The sequence below is a fragment of the Clarias gariepinus genome, chromosome 11, assembly GCF_024256425.1.
Source record: "Clarias gariepinus isolate MV-2021 ecotype Netherlands chromosome 11, CGAR_prim_01v2, whole genome shotgun sequence".
In the NCBI taxonomy this organism is placed as follows: domain Eukaryota; kingdom Metazoa; phylum Chordata; class Actinopteri; order Siluriformes; family Clariidae; genus Clarias; species Clarias gariepinus.
The window spans coordinates 10,701,590-10,726,546 of record NC_071110.1 but is presented as its reverse complement, the minus strand read 5'-3'; the positions used below and the strand labels follow the sequence as shown (position 1 = coordinate 10,726,546).

Here is a 24,957-nt window from a genome sequence, read left to right as displayed (position 1 = left end):
AAAGAATTCCCTGAGACCCAGAAATTATACCACATGCCACGTTGTTGTGCTGTGTAATTCAATGTAGGACGTTTCACTCACCTGTGGGTGAATTCTGTGTGTGGGTTAAAGGGGAAACACCTCGCAAAGGTGAAAACCCACTGTTTTGTGTCACATCACTCAGCACTGTTTTAGCACCATCCGAAATAGAACACACACACACACACACACACACACACACATAGACACACACACATAGACACACACACACACACACACACACACACACACACACCGCATAAGTGATGAGTACTCCACATCCTAGCAGCTGCTTCATGCTCACACTCCTGTCTGACTGAACATCTCTAAGTCTTGTGGAGTTACTGTGGATTGTGCGGGCTCTCTCTAAACCACCCTTTCTCTTTGATACTTTCAGTAAGCGATGCACAACAAAAGCTACAAGTTCAGCTTCTTGGTCTGTTGGTGTTGCCTGTTATCCATCTCTATTGTGATTATGGTTGCAATGATTGCAAAGGAGAGCAAGCAGGTACATCAGAAATTAAAATGTATTTGTGTATCTATAAGTTCCAGTAATATAATAAATGGACGATATTGTTTCAAAACAACATCTGATCTTTTTTTTTTTTATGTAATTATTCACATACAGAAAGCACAAATGGAAGAAACTGGTATGTTTCATGATTTCTTTAATTATATAATATATTTGTACTTTAATTTTATCTAATGTCTGTTTAATGTCTGAGATGATACGTAATTCCGGCCAAATGAATTTGTTGACTTTTGTTCAATAAAATCACATTTATATGCCTTGTATAGCTAACACTTCAATATCTTTTACAGGAGGTAGTGCGCATTCTGAACGTCACACAGGTGAGAAATGTTATGGTGTCATTAAATCTGTGAAGCAAATGCCTTTATGCAAAACATTTGGAACGTTTGTGCAGTCACATACAGTGTATATTGTATGACGTAACCCACACTTGTCTGTTTTCACTTTTGTAACTCAGATTCAGGTAAAACATACAGTAATAAAGGTTGTAAATAGATCATTACCCGTTTCAGTGAATATCTGCTTAGCAGACAGGGTTTCAAGGTGGGCAAACATGATTGAGTCAAAAGAGAGCCTTATTTTATTTGATATACTTTTTTTCCCCAAGTTCCTTTTATTAAGCATGACACATGCATCACATGCCTTTTTAGTTTAGTAAAGTGTGCTTTAACGGTTTCACATTTGTAATAGATTACCAAATTCCTATATTTATGCCTGACTCATGATGAAAAGAATCTAAATACAGTATATTGCATGTATGTGATTGCATCCGTTTATCAAAGCCTCTGATTGCTAAATGAGTGTGGTCTTTGTTTTCTCTCTCTCTTTTTTTTTTTTAAAGATTCTAGACCGAGCTCAGTTAATCACATTCATCTGGTCTGGGGTAAGCAGCCTGTTTATTTCCCTTTCCCTGTCTTAATGAAACAAAACTCAGAAAGGGACTTTCAATCGGCAGATGATCTCATTATTTTGTTCCTTTTCTCTGTTCAATTGAGGAAGTGTTACACATTCCCTTAATTGTGGATTGCATGTTAGTTGACTAAACAAAAACTAACATGTTAGGGCATTTGGACAAACTACTTTTTCAGCCTACCTATTTTAGGCATTAATCATCAAGATATGTCAGTACAGAAACAGCTCAGTCATATTTAAAACTACACAGTTTACAGTATTCTTTATGTAAGACCGAAAGCACTTGCGATTAAGGAACTCCCTACTCACTAGCTGACCACAAAAACTCTCAGGCGAATATTTGTCACTGTTAGCTATCATGTAGCTATGGGCAGTGTTCACAGTTTGCACAAACAAATAAGTAGTCAGGTAATCAAACAAATAAATAAATTGATTAAAAACCCTAATTAAACCGGGAGGAAAATATAAGGTGGAAATCGTAGGTGCGATGTGAATCACCATGGAAAAGGACATAACTGTGGGGAGGTGGTCGAATATCCGCTGCTGCTGTGAAGTGGGTGTTCATACGTCTGAATGTGGTTAGGTTTATGTCGAGAGCCTACACGTACGGAACAAGTTTATCTGACTAAAATCTAATGTACGTTGGTTTCAACTGCACACTGGATGCTGCGAACTTTACTGCACAATCTGTCACTACGCAATAAAGGAGGCCTCTGCTCCTCCGCAATGCGGCAATGCACAATCTCTTATACGAGTCTTATACGGACGCTTCTCCCAGACAGTAAACTTCTTTAAGTATCTATATACAGAAACCTGCAAGATTATGGTGAGCTCTTTTCCTTCACGCAACTTTGTGAACCTGGGAAAACCCTTTACATGGTCAAAACTGGATTTTCTATTATATATAGTTCTGAAACTACAAACTCTTCTAAATTCAATCAAGTTTCCATAGTGCACAAATCTCAACCACAAGTTCTAGCATTTTTAAATCTGGTTAAATTTCATTGCAGTTCCACTGAAAGGCTCCTTTATATAATTTATGTAAAAAAACAAAAAAATCCACTGTTTTTGCAAAAAAAAATTCTTTTCTGAGCTAAAATTTGCTCGGTGCTTTCAAACACCAGCCTCATCAACTTTTCTACATTCAACTCCACACTACGTCTGTTAATGCCAATATCAGTGGGAAATTTATCGCTGATTCATTCTGCACCCTTTTTATGATTAAAATTCTGATGAATAATTATTTCTTATTAGGTCATTTAAAACTTTTCTATTGCCATCTTTTAGGAGACTTAGGTGTTACTGTGTAGGAACATCATAGATAATCTACTAGTTGATCTCTTCCATAACACTTAATATCATGGGAGGAGCGTTAAGACAAGAAATGACAATAGCTTAAATAAAAACATTCCGATGTGTATAGATTGTTCTAAAAATCTATACACTAATCAGCCATAACATTAAAATTCCTAACAGGTGAAGTAAATAACATAGATTTTTTTTATTACAATGACGTCTGTCAAGGGATAGGATGTGCTGTATTAGACACCAAGTGAACAGTCAGTTCTCGACGTTAATGCAATGAAGAAGATGATCGAGATTAGGGAATCGACTTTGGCCTTCAAAATCTTCAGATCTGAATCTGATCCAGTACCTAAGGTATGTCTTGGACAAGCAAGTCTGATCCATGGATGCTAAAATCTTGGTTCCAGATAGTCCAGCACACTTTCAAAGGTCTTGTGAAGTCCATGCTTTGACCAGACAGAGCTGTTTTAGGGACACAAGATTGTTTAACATAATAGAGAGGGGCCCAAGAAATGTACACACACGTTAAAGGTTATCATCAATGCCCTTTTGTAAAACTTGAATTGAATTATGGCAGCAATGATAGTGGTATGTTTGTTTCCTCTAAAAATTTCACTATTCGCTCCACAATCATTCAGACATTAATATAATTTTATTATATAATTTTATCATTATTATATATCATTATTATATATAATTATCATATATTATATATTTTATACATATTATTTATCATTATATATTATATATACATTATTATCATTCTTATTTATATATCATCATTCACTATCATTCAGAGTGACCGCCACAAGAGTGTGTAAACAATTATTTTGCAGCCTATCTGGTTTTAATATTATGGCTGATATTAATATTAATATTATGATGAAAAAAAAAACTTAAAATCATGATATTAGCTTTTACCACACTGCCATGTCCAGCACTGTCCAGATTAGAAACCATAGTAAATTTTTAATTCATAAATAAGTTTTCTTCTCAGTTATTTAATGTGTGTTAATTGATATGACATTTGATACAACAGATGAAGACCAGTCATGGAAACCCAGTTCTACATGTTTCTGCGAGAACACCTCCCTCATCCTGAACAACGGCTCGGTCAATATTACAATCGGAGGATTTTACCACGCCTATGCCCAGGTCACCCTCGTAAACTTAGTAAACAATAGACATGGGACAGTGACTTTGGTTGCAAATGAGGATGGAAAGAGAGCCCGTAAACTGAGTGAGGCTGATTATGGAAACGGCTCTGTGTCTATGTCAGGGGTGATTCTTTTAAGAAGTGGTTACAAAGTGAGACTGAACATCGAGTCTCAGATAAGAAGGGATCCATCAAAAACATATTGGGGCCTCTACCTGCTTAATAAGCTAAAGGACGAATAAATATGGGGCAAGTTTGTAATCTCAGGTCTAATGATGGGGGAAACAGGGAGAGTGTATGTCTGTGAGTCTCCAGCAGCAGCCTCTAGTTGTCTGCTCTAGTACAGCTCAAGTAACCCCTTTATACAGGGAGGCTTTCTGTATTTCATGCTAGCATGGTCAGAGTTATATTGAGAGTTTAAATAAGGTAAACTCTTACTGATTTCATCTATATGATACTAGAAGCAGAGGTCACATGGGCTCAGGGAATGTATGTACAGTACACTGAATGCCATTGTTAAGTTTTACATTGCTAATAAGAAATGACGGAATATTTTGTTAACAATCATTTTATTATGTATTTTAAAGATGTGTAAATGATACATTAGTTATTTATGAGGTTTATTTAAATGAATTGATCTTCCTTTTATGTAATAAAGCATGGAATTTTCTGCAATAGCTGTGAAGTACTATGTTTGTCTGACATGTAATATGTAAGAATGTCTTTTGCAATAAACATGATCATATTTTGTAACTACTTGGCAATAAAGCTTTTAATATATATATATATATATTATATATATAACAGTTTTATATTTTTAATTATTATTATTATTATTATTATTATTATTATTTATATATTATATTCCTGCCTCTGCTAATCTTCACCACACGGTGGTGCTACTAAATCACAGTCACACCGTACCCTGGTTCAGTGCCCCATCAATCATCTCTTAAGATTGAACTGTACACAGTATATAAACCAAAGTTGATAAAGCTTTATTAACATTAAGTTCAATGGCACTTCAACTATGACAAACAAATCCGTAGTTGTTTTATAGGTAGATCATTTAAAATTTTGACTTTCTCAATCAAAAAGAATGCTACAATTTAAAGTATAACATATTTATACTGTATATTTACCTTAATGATTGTTTTGGCAGACGTGTGAGAATAGACGTGTTCTAAATTTATCATAAAATATCTTTCATTTAGATTCTGCCGTTAATCCAGAATTCCTCTTCGTGCTCTACACGTTCTGCTATAGGTCTGAACATGACGGAAGAAGGAAGTCCAAATTTGGTTCGAGGTGTGGATGCTAAAAATAGCCCAGACAACACTTTATAACCCTAGTTCTCCTACTCCTGTCTTGACAGACAGTTACACAATTAAACACTCGATCTCCCTTAATCTGACCTCAAAACTGCCTTTATTCCCATGACACGGTGTATGGAGAAAAAAAATTCCCAACTGTGAAACGGAGTGAAATTTAATCTCAGAATTGGCTTCTGTGTCTTCAGTTAGAGTAAATGTTCCCCTGATGAAAATAAGACAAGGGTTGATAACCTGAAATTGCTGGTGAAACACTCACTTAAAGACACGAACAAGTGTGGTTTGCCTACTTAAAACAAAGTGTGTGGGATCCGTGGTGTGTCATCAAGTAGCTCAATATAATGGTCTAGATCTTCTTTGACATTTCTTTCCTTGTTTATTTGTGTTTGCCTTGTCATTTCCTGTGAGCTAGTGGTTTCAATGTACATGTACACACAGGAAACTAAAAACCCCTGCCTGACTTCGCACATTACACCATGTTGCAAGGCACTGTCTTCGTGATTCGCAGTTACAGCACTCTGTAGGTCTCTGCTGGAGTGCAGTTCTTTGCATTTCAGCTCTTATGCTCCCAAAAGCTCTTTGCAGGTAGAAATGGAAGCATGGTGGATTTGAAGAGAAAAACAATAATTCATGGTACATACAGCTTTCACTTGCACAAATATGTAGCTCTATGTTTACTGAGTGGAGGCAATAGTGCTTCAGTGGAGGTTCCTCTTTTTGCTGACTCCAAACCAGAATTTTTATGAACATGGATTCAAGTGCTATATCACTTGGTTCTCTTTTTTTTAAGGCCTATGACTGACCTGTACACTCTCTTTAACACCTTCTATGGTAATGCATACTGTATATGTATACAATGCGTTACTACACAGAGTAATACACAGTACTACACATGGTGGGGGGGGGCGCTTGTTGGGGTAGGACTATCCATTTTAAACTTTTGACTCTAACACCTCACATTTTATGGTAATGCATACTGTGTATGTATACTATGTATTGCTACACAGACAATTTTTAAAAAGTTTTTTTTTTTATATATTTTATATATACAGTATATATATATAATCTTTTGTTAGTCAGCTTTTTAAATCTTTGATCATGGAACTGTGGCATTATTTCAACAACTTTATGTATTTCTGCATTCATTTTTGGACCTGTAGTCTAAACAGTCCATAAAATCTCAAAGATTTTTTCATGCCCGCAGAAATATTTTTTGTTAATCTGAGCGAGATGAATCTTGCCATTGTTGTTCTTGAATACCTTGCCTGTACCATCAGGACTCTCTAGGTATTATAACCTGGTCATTCATTACATTCAGGTAGTCAGCTGACTTCATATTATTGCCACATAACATCCCTGTGTCTAGACCTGACCAAGCATCCCCAGATTTCTCACTAACACCAGAAGCTATATGTGTATATGGATGTATTATATAACAATGGTTAAAAGACACAAAATGTCACTTAATAATTAAAATTAATTGTAATTGCTGACAAATAGTAACGTAGTCATTTTTTATTTTTTACTTAGTCAAATCAATAATTTTAAGAATAAAAACCAAAGAATATTTATAACTTTAATAGTGTTTAAAAAATAATCTTCCCTACTTTCCCATTATGAAAAAAATACATTACGTTAAAATCACTGACTCCATACTTCTACATCATATCACAGACTCCATGTTGAGAATCACAGACTTATTAGAGTTTGATTTGAACCCAGATAACCTCAAACTGATCAGGCACTTCAGGCCCACTGACTACAATAGAGCCTACACATATGTGCAGAATGGTGTTTGCTGCATGTAGATTAGTTTGAAGTGGTGGAAAGGTTTGCTTAGAATGTCACCAGGAGATGCAGCTAAAATCCCCTGCAAAGGGGGTGATGGAGGACAATCTCGGAAAGGAAGGAAGAAGGGATGGTTTCAGGGCACATAAGAGAAACGGAAAGATGCTGTGTAGGTTAAACATACTTCACATGGAGAGTTGCGGGCTAGGTTCAGAGCAAAGATTCTAGACTCAGACTGCGTGGTGAAAGCGGAATCCACATATTTACTAAAACTAAACCACAAGAATATGTCAACAGGAACACCTTATACTCCTAGCGCCTCACATTACTTTATGTCATTTGTAATTGGCATACCCTCGCCGAATGACTCAGCTGACATTAAAATCAATGACATTTGGATGCCACGTGTACTCAGCATTATTGGCAGAACGCATTCGATATAAAATCACAGGGTTTGAAAAGCTCAAAAATTCAAATGTTGAAGCAATTAGACGATTTTCATAGTTATTTACTATAATTACCATTCACGGCTGTCACACTGAGGCGCTTTGCTTTACATCACTTCCTGCTCGAAGAATAAATACTGTGCAGCCACAGGAAGAAGCTTTCAGCCCCAAATTGGAACTTACATCAGGATGCTATAGTAAAGTTAAAATCCACCTATATTAAGTGACTTTAGTTTGCTTTAAGAAAAGAACATTTAGGTATTGGAAATTTAATTTGGAGTTTAAAACAAGATGTCTTGGGACACTGGCCATTGTGACATCATATATCATTTCCTTATTTATATTTAATCAGGCTTTTAATAGTTTGGGGATTTTTTAAAGAATTTGAGTAGATGTTAAGTGATAAATGAAACAAATATTCTGCTTGGCATCTCTGACTTTTGAGTGTAATTTGAAGATATAAGTAAACTTATTACAGAATTCTGGATGGTTAATGAGTACACTTACTGAAAATTTTACAAAAATCGTTTAACCTAATTAGTAACATAAAATGTTCACATTGTTATACGTTATTGTAAGGAAATTTTAGATTCATAGACTATTTGATTGAAAATTTTGCAAGAAGAACCTGTTCAGGAAGATAAAAGAAGAAGATTCATTTCTCTAAGACGGTATGCATGACTCTTAAAAATTGATTACTGGTGTAGTGGGTAGTGCTTCGGCCTCGCATCGCCACCATCAAGGGTTCGAAACCTGCCTTGTGGTCTGTGTATGTCTAGTTTGCGCGTTCTCCCTGTGCTTAGGGGGATTCCCTCTGGGTTCTCCGGTTTCTTTCCAGAGTCCAGAGACATGCAGAGTAAGTCAGTCGCTTTTTCTAAATTCCCTGTTGTGTGTGTGTGTGTGTGTGTTTGTGTTTGTGTGTGTGCACAGGATACAGGACAAGTAGAGATCTTAATTTGTTATATACTTGTGCAAACAGCTATTGTTATGCCATTATGTGTGGTTTGAATCAATATATATATATACAATTAAAATAAATTGTAATTGCCGACAAATAGTTGTTGAATTGTATAAGAGAAATAAAAGTCTATGAAAAATAAAATAAAACTCTATGCAATGTCATGTTTTACTTCTTGCTCAGTTAAATAAACAATTTTTAAGTCAATTAAAACCAAAGAATATCTATAACTTTAATAGTATTTATACTGTCTCCTATTTTCCCATTATAAAAAGAAATGATGTTAAAATCACATAATCATAAATCATAATCATTAAATCAAAGCTATTTATAAACAAACATGGAAGTGGACTGTTATTTAGGATGTGACATCATTAGTACCGTCTCCACTGCATGTGCTAATCTCATCGTCTGATCTTTTAAGATTTGTAAACTGTGAGTCACAGTTAATAGAGTAGGACGGCAGGTAAGATTGGCATTTTCTCAAAATGTGTATTCCTTAGACAACCGACATGGGTAAACCACAAAATTACAAGATGATTAGGAATGTATTAATTGTGAATCCAAACAGTTCACTTTGCCACCTTCATCCTCTCGTGGTTCTTGTCACTCTTTTCGAAGCCTCTCTTACCAACCTCCGTCATGCTGGCCAGTTTCCTGGTTTGCTACAAATCTCTTCATGAATGAAGTACTGTAAACCCTCATACTTCAAAATATTCTTCTGTGTCTTTGTATCTAAAAAAAAAAGATATATGTGGTTTTAGCAAAATCCAACACTTTATCCTTGGCGATGAATTGGTCATATATGATTTTGGCACCTCATCTTAGAATGGATCTCAGATGTTGCTGGACAGTTCTGAGAAGCTTGATCATCAAGGTTTTGCTTCCATACATCTCAATAATGAGGTCTCCACAGTCAAAAACCCTATTTCTTAACCTTGCAATCACGCATAATGCAGCTTGAAATCTTACAATAATTTCTTTTTCTTATTTGCAGTCTTTAAGAGATAATTGTCAAGATATATGAACTGGTCTATTTTCTTTGGCTTATGTTCAGTGACATAGAAATCTGTTCACCTACACTCATGGTTTCTGTTTTTTTTATGTTGATCCAAAGACCCATTTCCTTTGACAGCTTGTTGTAGGTGGATAACAGTAAGTGCAATGCTTTATCATGACTGGTAAAAATGACAATCATATCTGTATATTGGGCTTCTTTTATGTACATGCTGGGTCTCTTGGTCTTTAATTCCAAAGGTTAAATATGTCACAGTCAAATCTAAAGTAAATCTTGATCCTGTAATCTGGACTTTGTTTTTGAAGGCAAGGGAGAGCACACTGGTAGCATATTTATCCCAGGGTGAGACTTGCTTGATACCACTAGTGTACTCAACTGGTTTAAAAACAAGTTTTCCAATACATAATCCATGCATTCCAAAGTACAGCTTCTTGATGACACAAAATCATTAAGGAAGACATCCCAACTTTCTCAAGATTTTAAAGGGAAGTTACAGATTTACACAATCAAATGCTTGGTGAAATCAATAAAGTCCACGTGTAGATTTCGTCACTTTTCCATTATTCGATGTAGGTAAGGATGCCATTGATTGTGCAATTCCTGTGTACTGTTGTTTTCTTTGTGTTTTTTGGTGGTTTACACACCAACTAGGTACCTACTGTCACCTGTTACATTGGCGACTGTAACAACACTAGTGTCCTCAGTTCCAATGTGGAAGCTGGCCAGCAGGGTGGGGGTGAGTTGCCAGAGTGTGTAATCATATTGTATGATAATAATAATAAAATATTACCTGCTCCAGGATGAGAACACCTCTCCGCACAAAACAAGGTCATTGAAAGCATGGTTTGCAAAGGTTTAAGTGAAAGAGTGGACTGCATCTAGACCCCACTGACCACCATCGAGATAAACTGGAAAATAGACACATCAGGCCTGCCTGACCTCATGAACACTCTTGTGTCTGAATGGGAAAATCACCATTATCACATTCTATAATCTAGGGGAAAACCTTCCCAGAAGAACGGAGGTTTTTATAACAGCCAAGAGGAACTAAATCTGGAATGTTTTCCTAGGCATGAGGCATGTATACAGTATGTATGATTGTCAGATGTCTATACTTGTTGTCCACATAGTGTGGTTGGACAGTGGTTGTACTTTAGTTTAAAAAATGTACATGTTTAGAATAAACAAACCATTTATTTAAGGACATTTTTAGGCATATTTGGATGGTTCTAAGCTACTTACAATTCTTCAAGTTCAAACAATCTCTAATATTGGTCTACACAGATAAGCCAAATAATGCCCCTTAAGGGTTCTAAAGATAGCGTTTTTCTGACATTTAAACATAGTTTGATTTGCATAAAAGTCTAATTGTATGTATCAGCCAGAAGAGAAACTTGAAAACATAGGGAAAAAAATATTAAATTTTAACATGCTTGTTAATGTAAATATAATTATGGGGAAAACTTAAAGAATCATTGATTACTCGGAAGCCTCCATATAGCTGTTAATTCTTCTTTTACATATACATGGTCTACTCGAAAAAGTGAAAAGAGAAACACTAATTAGCATGTTCGTTAGGTGAAATTTGTGTGCATTTCCCTTGGTTTATCCCATCTGTGGGCTAATGGCAAAAATGTTTATCTCTCAATGGGCCAGTCCCTGATAAAAGTGGAGCGTGTCATTAATGATTGCATGGCTGCTCCGAGCGCTTTGGTGGAATGGTTTGAGTAATATGGCCTTGAGCAAAGACCATGAATGCCTAAGTTACCTGCTCACCAGCATAAGCAAGCATCAATTTCTCACACTCTTTTTGTTTACAGTCATAACATTAAATTAAATGTCTAACACTCATTTATCATTGTGTGGGTCTCCCTAGTGCCAGAAAAACAGCTCTACCATGTTGACAGCACAAGGTGTGATGGTGCATTTTAGTATCTGGCACAATAATGCAGCAGTTCCTTGGATGGGGCCTCCATGGATCAAATTTCCTTGAGCACCATCAATTAAGATCTGTGGAAGTCAACCCATTAAAATTTTTGCCATGATTCTCAAACCATTCATGATTAATTCTTGCATTATATTCTTCATTTCATCAGTTGTCCTTCCTTAGAATACTTTTAGTAGGTACTAACTGTTGCATACTAAGAACACCCTACTAGACCTGTCTTTTTGGAGATGCTATAACCCAGATGTCTAGACATCACAATTTAACCCTTGATAATGTCACTCAGATCCTCACTTTTTTTTTTTTTTTGCTTCAAATAAGCCCACATCAAGAACTGACTGTTCATTTGCTGCCCAATATATCCCATCTGATGGCAGGTGCAATTATTAGAAGATTATGAGAGATATTCATTTTCATTTAGTGGATTTAATGTTACGACTGATCGGTGTAATCACTTGCAGAAGGCAGTTTGGGAGGCCCCTGTTTCAGTTCAGCATCTTGTATAAGAAGAAACCTTTAAAAATGTAGGCAAATGGGAGATCTGATCTTGGCAAACCCCTTTCAGAAAGGTTGTAGTAAGCTCATTAGCCTTTCTAGAGAAACCATACACCATACTGTGACTGTCACATATACTTTTACTAATACCGATGGGGACTTGCCATTCTCCCTGAAGCAAACGTAATATTTTGGGATCTAGATCTGGGAGACGATGCCTCATACAGAACAAGTATATAAAAGAGGTTGTCCTAAACTGCCAAATGTCAAGAGGCCAAATCCAAGGCCCCAGTAAATGGGGTCTAATGGGAACCAACTCTAAAGTATGGGACAAACCAGAGATAAAGCTGGAAACAAGTGCAGTAAATAGTGGGGCCAATGATGCAACCTTTGCATTCTGTCCTTGAAAACCATCCCACTCTGCTGTGGAGAACTACAACAACAAGTAAAGTAACAATAAAATGCACGAACAGTGGCTATGCTGGTCTTATTACTCTAAATCTTGATATTGACCTTTTCAGGGGTTCTTACACCACAGGTCTCTCCCTGAAACAAAGGGCAGATTTCACAACACATGTCTGCCATGCTGAACTGTGTTGTGTTGAATTTGTTTTGTGCTGTGTGTCTAGGTGTTCCACTAGAGAGGGTGTTCTCAACCTGCTCAGTATTTAAATAACTGAGTTATTTCTTTTGAAGGCTGTTTTTGTGTGTAATTTATGTGTGCCCCGCCTTATGTAACTTATTGAGTACTAGCATGAATCAATGTTTTTCCAAAGTGTATAAGATAAGTATCTTGTGAATCTGAATACCACACTGATTGTCATGTGTCTATTTTTATCTGTTGCTACTTCCCCATTCTTCCATTTTTTTCTATTATGTAACAAAAGCCTAAACTGTTCCCACATCAGCACAGAGTATAGATTTTACCTGGCCTTTACATTACAGCCTTGTTCCAACCGGTGAGAAGTGGGTGGCTTTCAATTCCTAAAAGGTCACACATGCTACAAAAAGAAGGAACTTCGTGTCATATTTGTCCTGGAGAAGTGCCTTACCTCAAAAGTCCAGATTTGCCACATGAGTGACAAAGTGTAGGTTGAATTAGTGTACTGTGTTTTTAGAGCATATGATAATTAACAGCTTAAATGCTATATTATCATCATTTTATACATTATGTTTTTATCAGAATTTTTCATAATATACATATATACATAATTTATATATACGAAATTCTATTGAAATTATGACAGATTAAATATGAAAAGTAGCCACCTTTTGTTTTGATGACAGTTTTAAACACTTTTGCCATTCTCCCTGTAAGCCTCATGAGGTAGTCACCAGAAATGGTTTTCCAACACTCTTGAAGGAGTTACTTGTTGGCTGCTTTTCTTCCCTCTGTTTGATGTCATTGTTCTCCTGGAAAACAAATGATGGTCCCATGCTGGTTAAGTGTGCCCTCACCTTTGACACCAACAGTGTAAAAAAAAAAAAAAAGCACCTCCACACCATCATTCCTTCTTCTCTGTCTTTCATAGGCAGTTATGGAGGTTCGCCAAGACAAACATGGCCAAAAATCTCAAATTTGGACTCATCTAACTGAAAGACAGTTTCTTAGTGATCTAATGTACATTCCTTGTGTTTCTTGACTCAAGTAAGGCTCTTCTTTTAGTAGTTCTTCCAAAGTAATGGTTAACTTTGCTAGGGCCTGACTCTGAAATGTGGATGTTGAAATATGTCTGCTGCTTGAGCCCTGAGAAGCATTTATCTGAGTTCTAATTTGAGGTGCAGTAAATAATAATAAAAATTAAACTCTAACAAACGTATCCTCTGCAGTAGAGGAAGCCTGACTGCACTTGGGGATTCATTCAAATAAAAAAAAATTCAGATTGACTGACCTTCATTTTTTAAAGTAAGTAATAATGTGCAGTCTTTTTTTTTACGTAACTGATGGTCTGAAGCACATTAAGAAGGCAAATTAACTCTTGACAAGAAATAATTCCAGGTGACTACCTCGTGACTCTGATGAGAGTATGTCATGAGTGTGAAAAGCTGTCATCAAAGCTAAATGTAGCTGCAGACTGGTCACGGTGCCCATGCTCACAAAGTGGTGCCTACAATGGGCACATGGGAATCAGAAATTGGATCAGAGAGCAATGGAAGAATGTGGCCTGGTCTGATGAATCAAGTTTTCTTTCATATCATACAGTATGGTTGTAGCTGGGTAAATGATAATGTACATGGCTTACCAGGGAAAGAGATGGCACCAGGACGCACTATGAGACAAAGGCAAGCTGCCAGAGGCAGTGGGATGCTGGAAATCCCTGGGTGACCAGCTACGACCTTTTATGGAAAGGGTATTCCCTGATGGCAGTGGCCTCAGGTTATTGTGCCCTTCAACACAACAAACATTGTTCAAGAACGGTTTGACGAACACAACAATGATTTTGAGTTGTTTTACTTGGCCTCTGAATTCTCCAGATTTTTATCCAATAAGGTATTAGTGGGATGTGCTGGAAAAAGACCAATCCATGAAAGCCAACCCTTGCAACTTACAGTACGTAAATCTCCTACAGATGGCTTGCATCAGACCTTTAGAGGTCTAGTGGAGTCGACAGGGCAAAGGGGTCATGGCAGGAAACAGGGGATTAACCCAACATTAGGCTGGTGTTCATAATGTTCTGGCTGATCATATACAGCAGTACTCTCTAGGAAGGTTTTACTGCTAACCAAATAGCAAACCACTAAAGGATGAAAAGTTTATAATGCAGTGTTTGTTGTGACATTCAGGACCTTGTAAGTCCTGCAACCTCAGTAGGTTTCAGTAATAGCTAAGGCTGGTGATGCAATAGGTTGAAACATTTACCCTATTATATATCAGTAGGGTAATCGGACGCATGAAATAAACCAAGAGTTTCAACTGGTGATGCAATCTCAACTTTCCTGAGCCGCTTCAGCAGGCAACTTCAGTAGGGTGGATTACGTGGCAGTCCTCCTAATGCCACCTCATCACACACACCTTTTTTCCCCAGATCTGTATAGACAGCTGTGAGCGTGTACTGTAGGTAATTTATTTCTAGATAATTTACCCTTTATTATCATGTAGTCTAGCATAACACTTAGCATAAAAAAAGAGTGAAGGGGAAAGAGAAAGTGAGTTTTAAAAAGGGAAACAGAAACAAAAAAAAACCATATTTAAATAGAAAATGAATTTCACTGCCACATGAGTGAAAGAGAGAGAGAGAGAGAGAGAGAGAAAGAGAGAGAAACAGACGTGCTGGGAGGCGGGTGATTTGTTGGAATCTCCACTGGAAAGCGCCTGCGTTGTAAGTGAAGTTGCATCATGAACTCAAAAGTGAAACTAGCCACGTTCATTTTCGACAGCTACATTTCAAATTAATTTTCGACATCTACCAGTTTTACATGTTTAGCCGCTCGAATAAAGCATGTGGTATGAATTATTATGTCCAACAAACAAACACATATTTTTTAGTCTAGCGTTTTAAAATGCTGAGCACGTGGGAGGAGATAGGGAATCTCCGGCTCATGGGAAGGATTGCCTCACCCGGCTAGCATGCTAATGACTGTTGGCAGTAAGCCAAGATGCTGGAAAGCAGCACAGCTAAGCTCTCCCTGAGGTGTTTCCATTTCCGTTTCAAATTATTCCGAAAAAGTATTATTGGGTAGCTGTAAAAAGTAATAAAATAATTGGTATCTTGCAAATGTATAAGCAAAATCATTAACATTCTTTCGAAATTTTCAATTTACCCATGAATTCCCTTTATATGAGTTTGGAAACACTTCTGTTTATCCACTGCTTATCAAAAATTCCTGGGGTAATTACAAATTTAGAGGGCCAACATTATTTCTACAAATGCCTTTGTAGACATTTTGCTGAGAATCCACTGGTAAAATTTGATACCATCATAAAGTGCATAATACTGTACATTCAGCCACTAATAGATTAGTTTAATGTCATGAACAGGCAAATGATACGTTTATGTTTTCATTCCGTGCTAATGGCACTATTATCTCGGCTTTCCTGCACACCATTGAAAATGTGCATTTCCTTAATCCGGAATTATTTTCACATGCTTGAAGCGTAAAATCTAATTGTTTATATTTTAAAATCATCTTCTGTTATGACACTGAAAACAGCCCCAAGTTGCAACACTACGCAAAAAAGGTGAGGTACACACACACTACACAAACACAATCAGTGATCACCGTCCCTGTTCCAGAGTCATTTTGTCACAGAATTAGCTTACTAATCCATTAGATTGCAGGTTATTTTCGGGTGGAAAGAAAGGGTGTGGGCAGGAAATAAGGTTGGATCTTTTTTAAGGCGGTACACTTAACATTTACTTAAAACTCCAAAGTGGCTCAAAAGAAGGTGGTCACGCTGTGTTGCCTTTTTTTTCATATATTTTTTTAAAGGCATTTAGTACTTTAGCCCAGGGGGACCTTATTAGTCTAAATATAGCAGGTGAGATGAATGTGTCATCTTTCTTTGTAAAAGCACATGCACAGAAAGCCAAACTTGAGCAGAAATAACTGCATAGTCATTAAACAGTAATGCAATTGTTTTTAAAATATAAATTTTAACCTTGTGTTAAAAAAAAGGAAAGAAAGATAATAAATAAATAAATAAATAAATAACAATAAGTGAAAACCGCTCTGATTGTGTAACAGCTAGAAATGATAATTAAATATCATTGCATTAAAACTGATCAATTTGGTAAACATACATTATATCATTTTTCATCATCGAGCAGTTCCCTTATTAATAATTAATTCATTATTAATTATTATTAATGAATTATTATCATTCTAATAAATGTCTAAAGACATTCTTCTGGAAAGTATTAATCTCCTGGGCCAGCCGGGACTTGCAAGTAAAGCCGTGAGACATTAGTTAACTGTGAACAAAAGACCTATATTGACATGCAAAGCAATCCTGTTTGTTGCTCTGAAGAAAAAACTATGGATAAAGCTTCAAGTTGTTTGCATTTTAATAAATCAAATAAACTGATTACATTAATGCATAATAACATATCAGAGATAAAGTGAACTTTGTCTTAGTGGCTGAGTATTTCTCACAGGCCCTGTGTAGATTGCTTAAACAAAAGACTCCCTTGTATATATAGTAACATAGCAGAGTTCTGATTCTTGCGTAACAGCAGGAGATTTTGTTTCAGCAGTTTAAATACTACTGTATTTGTGGAAAAATGAGACATGAATGTACAGGTTTCTAGACATGGGGTTGCAAAAGAAGAGGAGAGGGAGAGTGTGCTGTAAGGAAAGACACAACGTATGTAGAGGACCAAACTGTGCTTGCTGAATGGTGCAAAATTAATAGAACATAACTCCTGTATTAGTGTCATCGTTTCTTTGAATACTTGGTTTTCAAATGCTATAAAAAAAAACTAGATATAATTTGTTATATCTATATGATTTGCAAAGGAGTAAAATGTTCTCAGAGTATGATATGGAGTCTGGTTTGGTTAACAGTGTTTAAATGTGTTAATGATGCCAGATACCACCCATGTGCCCATGTCCTAGATAACAGAGATAATATTATCAGCTAACGACCTAATTATAAAGAATTAAAGTATTTCTCACAATTCAGTCACTGGCAATTCCTACCCACTAGCTATTTCCCCGCAGCAGATAACTTTTACCACCTAGGGAGAGAGTCGAGAGTCCTTAGCGAGTCTCTCAAAATGATTATGATCTAAAGTAATCTCAAAAGTATGAATTATGTAATACCAGTAACACCATAATGACAGGCACGTGGTTATAAATATGCACGTTAAGGTTTAATCTTTTCATTCAGTTATATTTAAGTTTTAACGTTGAATCGTTTAGTTTAATTCAAAAGATCAATCCTAGTTAAATCTTTGAGTTTAATCCACTAGGCAACATATGAGTTTGATTTCTTATGTGTAGTTTCTATGGTGTAGTTTTGTAATTGAACCCTATACAAGTTGTCAGTTTGAAGTTTACTATATTAGTAATTCTTATGTGAATCATTAGTAAAGAGTCCTTGTAATTGATTTAACTTTCACTTTATAACTTGCTTACTACTTTATTAGAGGCTTAATGACTTCCTGCAGTTAACATCGTTCTGCTAGGGACGACTTTTCTCTTTCTTTACACTATCATTCAACGAACGTGTGTGAAAGTTACACTTATGTAATGGTTTCTATATATATATTCTATAGATTTCTTGTTAGATATAAAAGCGACCCAAAAAGTGTTAAAGGATCTGAAACTTTGTTTTTTCGTTTCGATGAAATGATTGCATATATGTTTGAATCATTACACTCACTGAACCTGTTCGCTTGCACACACAGAGGGACGGTTTCTCTCACTCTTTGTGTGTGAGTGAGTGTGTGAGTGTGTGTGGGAGGGGTGGAGGTTGTGAGAGTGTCGGTGTGCCTGCAAGCTAAATCGTTCTTTCCCTTTTCAGACCAACTTCTGCTCCCCTGACATCACTGGACTTTCCCCTTCTTTCTCATATAAATATTAGTGAATTCTACTCCATGAAGGCACTCAGTACACCGCAATTCCCTTCAGATACAACCTTGGACAGGTCTTGGGTTCATCTAAAGTCTTGTACCATACAAATAAATTGCACTGAAGTTGAAACTAAGCGACCGAATACAGGATGGAGAGCTATAAGGTGACAGCAGCCGACGTAGAAGCAGCTACGGGGGATGTTTACCAGCCTACTGTGGAAGCAGTGAGGACATCCAGATCTTGGTCATGGACAATACTTGGTGCTCTGGGCTTCCTCTGTCTCTGTGCTGTCGCATCTTTCTGTTTTGTTTGGCATTCAATGGTAAGTGTGAAGCCACAGTAAAGGCTCGTTTATCATCCTGAGAGATTTGAAAGTCAGGGAAGATGAAGAGAGGCAAAGACATTCTTTTAACATTCTTTTCATTATTTCTTCCACAGAATAAACATCAAGCTGAGACTTTTATGGAGCTGAAAGGTACCACAAGCACAGGTAAGATACAAGAAATGATTCTTCAAATCACTGTGAATGGCACAGCCACAGACTTTCATGATATGTTGGCTTGGAAGATTAACAATGCCTCCTTTTGTGTCCTAGATCCGTCAGGTCAACAGAAAATGCTAACAGAGATTGCCAAGAGCACAAAGGCAGCCATTCACCTCCATGGTAAGTTACAATACCTATTTGTCATTGGCATTTACTTTGTTTGGAAATGTAGCATTAGTGCCAGGATTTAATAGAAAATGTAATAGTGTTATAAAAAAATAAATTCTTAACAGTGTTTGACTGATGGTACTTAGTTAGTAACCCGGTGTCGGGATCTATCCAATGATGGAAACTTCAAAGCACTTTTGTAAGTCGCTCTGGATAAGACCATCGGCCAAATCGGCCTAAATGTAAATGTAAAAGGAAATTAAAGCAAACGGTCTGTAAAATAAAGAACATTAATCTATACCTTGATAACAAAGGTTCAAATTTTAAGTATTGAAATGTAAAGTATGATCCTCTGTCACTCCCCAGCTATAAGTCATTTTAAATGAAAACTTAAATAAAAATGCCTTACTGTTACATAGATAACCAATAAGGACATTTCTACCTCATGCTAAAAAGTTCATCTTTAGAATACCCTCTGGACATCCTCAAAAGTTGTAATTAAATGTCTATATGGAACATACTTCTGCTAAAATCAGAAATCTGGTACTTTTATTAAGATATCGGGATAGTGCTTATTCATACTGCTTACTCAAACAAAATCCTTTATCTTTCTAGCTTCGAGACAGGCCGTAGGACAAATGTCTAGGTCTCCACGCTGGGTGAGTGGAGTGGACCAATCCTTCACCAAAGGAGGCCTCACACTGGAGAACAACAGCATCCTCATTCCCCATGACGGCCTATACTTTGTCTACAGCCAAGCCTCATTCAAGATCAAGTGCCATTCAGATGACGAAGAAAACGCGAAAAGTAACATACACCTGAGCTACAGCGTTCGGTGGTCATCTCTCACGTCACCATCCAAAGAGAAACACTTCCTGCTCAATGGAGTCAAATCAATGTGCCAAGCCACAGAGAATCAGCAGAATGGACGTTTTGTCTATGATTCCATCTATCTAGGTGCTGTCTTTCAGCTTTATAAGGGGGACAAACTTTCAACCGATACCAACCATCTTACTAACATTGAGGATCAAACTTCCAAGACCTTTTTTGGGGTGTTTGAGCTGTAAAAACCTGCTGATGCTGCTTGCTATAAAGGACACCTGTTGACCAATTGAAAGACAAAGTGTTTTATGTTAAAACACCAATTTTAAGATATTGTATTTCTCAGGGTGATTTTTGAATACTAAATCACTTGAGGAATGTGAAATTACTAATGTTTGTAAATGTAAAGATTTGGATACAGTGTATCAAAGTGCTGCGAAGTTCTCCATTGTACTTGCTTTATTACGATGTTCTAGTTGGTGTGTGAAAAGGCTACTGACCTGAGACTTTGGAGAACGCTACTGCTCTGTTCTCTTTTTAAACCAGCATGTTAAGCTTGTATGTTCATACTGAGAAAGTGTAGCTCACTACAAAAACTGCTTGTGTACAAACTGAACTGAATGTTATAATGAATGTACTTTTTGTTTAGTGTTTAAAGTGACTCTAAACAAGCATTTTTTTATTTATTTAATGTTATTTTGTGGCATTATCTTATGTACTTTTTCATTCATGCATGTCTATTTATTATTATTATTATTATTATTATTATTATTATTGTTGTATTATTATATTATTGTATTTATTTAATGGTGTGAATAAAATACTTAAAAACTTTTTAAGAAATCCTGCATCATTTTAAACCTCATTTTTATACATCGATAGATAGATAGATAGATAGATAGATAGATAGATAGATAGATAGATAGATAGATGCCTTTTATACTTTTAAGTCAGAGTTAGGTCAAGCTCTAAAACTGTATAAGAAAAAATGCGACATACTCTTACTTTTTTTTTCCACATACTGTAGCGCTTATTAAATATGGAAGTACATTAGTTTCACCCTGATGACTTGGGGATACCACAAAACTTAGAGGAAGTAAGTATAAATGTTATGTATGTTTTTGATCTGGTGTTAAAAAGTTGGGTGAAACTACAAATGAACAGCGTTAGTAAGCTTTAGTGGAGCCCAACAACTGCCCTTTACTATTGAGGAAGCAGATTCTCGGGTATTTTCTCAGTACAGCAAATTCCTTTTCGTGGTAATCACAGAAATGCTAAAGAGATAACACTTTATTTAAAGGGCTATAGTAGGTGTTAGAGAGGTAGAGTGACAGCGAATAGCACTTTTGCCTCTCATCTCCAGGGCTGAGCGTTTGAATCTCACATACAGTCTGTGTGTGTATGTTGTGCCCATGCTTTCTGGGTTAGCTCCAGGTCCTTACACAGTCCAAAAACATGCAGATTAGGCTGATTGGTGTTTCCAAAGTGTGTAATGTGTATCCACCTGTACCCCATCTATGGTGAATCCCACCTTGTGTTATCCCTAAATTGCCTGGGATGGGGTAAGCCTTTATCTTGTCACATACTGTACTCTTTCTTTCAATCTGAGGTTTGAACCATCAACTTACTGATCAACAATCCACTGAGCTACAGTAACATGTTCCTCATCTTATTCTACTTCCTCACAATAGATCCAGGTTCCACACCACCCAATATGTAAATGAAGACATACTGTAACTCTGGATGCCCTTTCTGTTCCATCAAGGTTGTTCCAACTAGGTGTATAAACAAGCTTCAGTTCGTTCAAAATGCAGCAGCGAGAGTTCTCAAGAATGAGAACCGGAAGATACGAGCACATCACCCCTATATTATCCACACTGCATTGGCTCCAATTGAAACTTTGACGTATAAAGCATCAAATGGTCTCGCACTACAGTACCGGAGGTACCTAACTGCTGGTTTCTTACAATCTGCATCCTTTGATATGCCTACTTCAATCAAAGGATGCAGGCTGTTTGTCAGTTCTGTGTATGATAAAAACCCCAGTAGAGAGCAGAGCTTTTTCTAATAAAGCCCCAAAGTTATGGAATAGCCTTCCAATTAATGCTCAGGACTCAGACACAGTCTCAGTGTTTAAGGCTAGGCTGAAAACCTATTAATTTAGCCAAGCATTTTTGTGAATGGATTGTCTGGGGGATTAATGGACGTAGGGGATTATGGTGAACTGGTATGTTTAGATGTTGTCTTCCCCACTCTCATTGATCACTCAGATTTGTTGATGGTGAAGTGATTGGTCGCTTTACTTCCCAAAGAGCCCTCCTTTCTGTTTCCTTCTGCCTCTCGCTTTTAGTAATGCTGTCATTATTAGTCCTGCCAGGGTCTCTGTTTGCACTAAATATACATTCACTTTATACACTATGTGACTGTGACCATACCTACAGTAACTGTTATCTCTCTCTCTTTATTCTTCCCTTCTCTCGCCCTCTCCCTCTTTCCATCTCCCTGTCTCTCTCAGTCAAGCTACAGTACACATCCCACTTCTGAGCTGCCAGTGATCCAGACCCCCTCTGGCCTTAGACCTGTCTGACTCATCCTGGTTTCCCGCTTCTGGTTGGAGATCTTGTCACATTGAGGCCCCGTGCGGTGACTGGGGACGATTCCACTTTACCATTAAGACGGTCCTGACCTTGGCTGATGCAGACAGCTGTTCTCTGAGGACTTGTGACTGCAGTCGCTCGATAGTTCAGGACTTGATTTTGCTTCAGTCTACCTGAACCTCCAATTATAAACTGGATTCCATATTAACTTGAATGCATCAACTATTATACTGAACTTCCAGCCTCCCAATACCCGATATGCCTGCGGATCAATTCCTGCTGTGTGTTATCACCCAGATGAGAATAAGTTTCCTGTTGAGTCTGGTTCCTCTGAAGATTTTCCTCCTACTGCCACCTCGGGGAGTTTTTCCTTGCCACTGTCACCCACGGCTTGCTCATCAGGGACAATCTTATCATTATGATTCATACACATTCTTCACATTTTATACACATTTACATCATTTTTCTTTTTTTTGTGAAGCTGCTCAGCCACTGTTACAAGCGTTATAGAAATAAAATTGAATTGACTCTATAAATTAAATTTTATAGGAATGCATATTAGGAGTTCATTTAGGTCATGAAATTTGTTTAGCGTCAGAAAAAAAAAAACAATATAGACACCTTGATAGACACCTGATTGTGTGCAATAAACACCTTGTTAAACTTGTGTTGTTGAAAAGTTAATTAATAAAGTTCTTGTCAGTGTATACATATAGTACAGTGCAAAGGTGTTAAGTCTGAATAGTTCAGGTAGCATCAGGTGACCTACAGTTTAATAACTCTACAACAAGCGACTCATATTCTGAAGTCAATTTTTATTACACTTATTATTAAATAAGCTTAGAAACACTAAACAGGCTTGTAGGATGACCATCTTATAAAGTCAAGAACATGATACACAGTATGTTTGCATGTGACAAATAACACATTGGCCAATTTGCAACCAATACAAAGATTTAAGAAGAAATTCTTATGAGAGTTAATTGTGGATTTTATTGATCTTTATTGACCTTTATTAACAACTTATATAATTAATATTCCTTAAAGTGGTCTCACTACAAATTTGGTAAGTAGAGATTAGGTCCTGATGTATTAACACCATAATGTAATGTCTTCTAAAGTGCCAAAGGTTTTGCAGCATAGCCTTGTTCAAAGTCTTATTGTTTGTGGTTTAGGAGATAAGCATCAATGTGGTATTTATTGTACTGACAAATAGAGCAAAGTTATGCATAAAAGGAGAAACAGCATGGTGTACCCTGTGGGCCAGAGCAAGCAGCCCACCTTTTACTAGATACAAGGAAACAGGATCTGACTTCAGGGCTGGAAGCGGTTGTTTACTTCCTGCCCCTTCCGTATACTGTCATGCACAATGAAGTCACTGCTGGCCGGTCACGGGTTATTAAACATGAGCAAACCACACAATTATATAAGGTGATGTCAGGATTTAAAACTAAATATCAGCCATAATCACAAAAATAATAATAATCGCCCAATAATAACTGCCCATGGAATAAGGCACAGTATACAGTAAATGTAGTGGACTCATGAGGCCCCCTACAGGACACATTGACAGGTGCACTATAGCAAAGTCTTTAAATATTCCGTCTTATATATTAATATTAGTCTGATAAATAATTCTTAGAATTTCAATATTGTTCATCTAATTAACATGCAAATGTAGACAAATGGAAATGTTTGTACTACTAAATAATAATAATAATAATAATAATAATAATAATAATAATAGGATTCTAATGAAAAATTAGAAAAAGTTTGTGAAATATTGTATAGTGGAAAATCTTACATGTACAAAACTGTTTTGAAAAAAAAAATACAGTAAATCATTCCTAAATGTATTTTTCATTTAATTTCCAGTAATTTCACATATTGCTAATGTACTAAATCAACATCTGGACAACATTTAAAGTCAGTGCAAAATAATGGGTTTTATTGATCTATAAAGTTTGCATATAGATAAAAGATTATTGTATTTACAATACATAGAATAATTACAAATAAATTAGCAAAAATCATATCGGGTTTGGATTATTAATTCATATATGGAATGATTATGAGTATGTCTAAGTTATAATGTGCACATATCAGATAAATAAACATTTATTATTTATATAAAGTGATAGTATAATTACATACCCTGAGCTAAATTAGTGTATATAATGTTTACATGCTGTAGGAACATTGGCTATGTCGTGCCGTGGGTAAATATGTTCAGCTAAGTCATTACACAAAGAAACTTGACACATTATCAGAATGAGATTCCAACACATTACAACAGTAATGTAACACACGAACACCCCGAAGCGTGAAACATGATCAATAGTATTTTGCGAACATAAAGCTCAGTATTGTATTTTAAAAAAGACACAAGGGATGAGGAGTACTGAAATATTGCACGAGAGTATCAGTATTTATGACTGTTTCTGAATATCATTCGATTTCATCACT

At 36.5% G+C, this 24,957-nt stretch overlaps 2 protein-coding genes across 2 annotated transcripts; both read left to right on the top strand.

The window, feature by feature from the left end:
• Positions 1-421: 421 nt before the first annotated feature.
• On the top strand, positions 422-4,165 carry lta (lymphotoxin alpha (TNF superfamily, member 1)). The gene is made up of 5 exons (XM_053507540.1): positions 422-526; positions 647-668; positions 841-870; positions 1,392-1,433; positions 3,807-4,165. Exons 1-5 carry the CDS (start codon positions 422-424, stop codon positions 4,163-4,165), a joined length of 558 nt encoding a protein of 185 aa, XP_053363515.1.
• An 11,013-nt stretch (positions 4,166-15,178) lies between these two features.
• Positions 15,179-20,620, top strand: tnfb (tumor necrosis factor b (TNF superfamily, member 2)). Its single transcript, XM_053507477.1, has 5 exons — positions 15,179-15,224; positions 18,371-18,742; positions 18,859-18,910; positions 19,016-19,084; positions 19,688-20,620. The coding sequence occupies exons 2-5, from the start codon at positions 18,569-18,571 to the stop codon at positions 20,137-20,139; spliced, it is 747 nt and encodes a 248-aa protein (XP_053363452.1). The 5' UTR covers positions 15,179-15,224; positions 18,371-18,568; the 3' UTR covers positions 20,140-20,620.
• Positions 20,621-24,957: the final 4,337 nt, after the last annotated feature.

Excerpts from the sequence above, each read along its gene's own strand:
- lta (XM_053507540.1), top strand. The coding sequence starts at position 422 with ATGCACAACAAAAGCTACAAGTTCAGCTTCTTGGTCTGTTGGTGTTGC. Across the intron at positions 527-646 it reads TTGCAAAGGAGAGCAAGCAG|AAAGCACAAATGGAAGAAAC; the intron begins GTACATCAGAAA and ends ATTCACATACAG. Across the intron at positions 669-840 it reads AGCACAAATGGAAGAAACTG|GAGGTAGTGCGCATTCTGAA; the intron begins GTATGTTTCATG and ends TATCTTTTACAG.
- tnfb (XM_053507477.1), top strand. The coding sequence starts at position 18,569 with ATGGAGAGCTATAAGGTGACAGCAGCCGACGTAGAAGCAGCTACGGGG. Across the intron at positions 18,743-18,858 it reads GTTTTGTTTGGCATTCAATG|AATAAACATCAAGCTGAGAC; the intron begins GTAAGTGTGAAG and ends TTTCTTCCACAG. Across the intron at positions 19,085-19,687 it reads GGCAGCCATTCACCTCCATG|CTTCGAGACAGGCCGTAGGA; the intron begins GTAAGTTACAAT and ends TTATCTTTCTAG.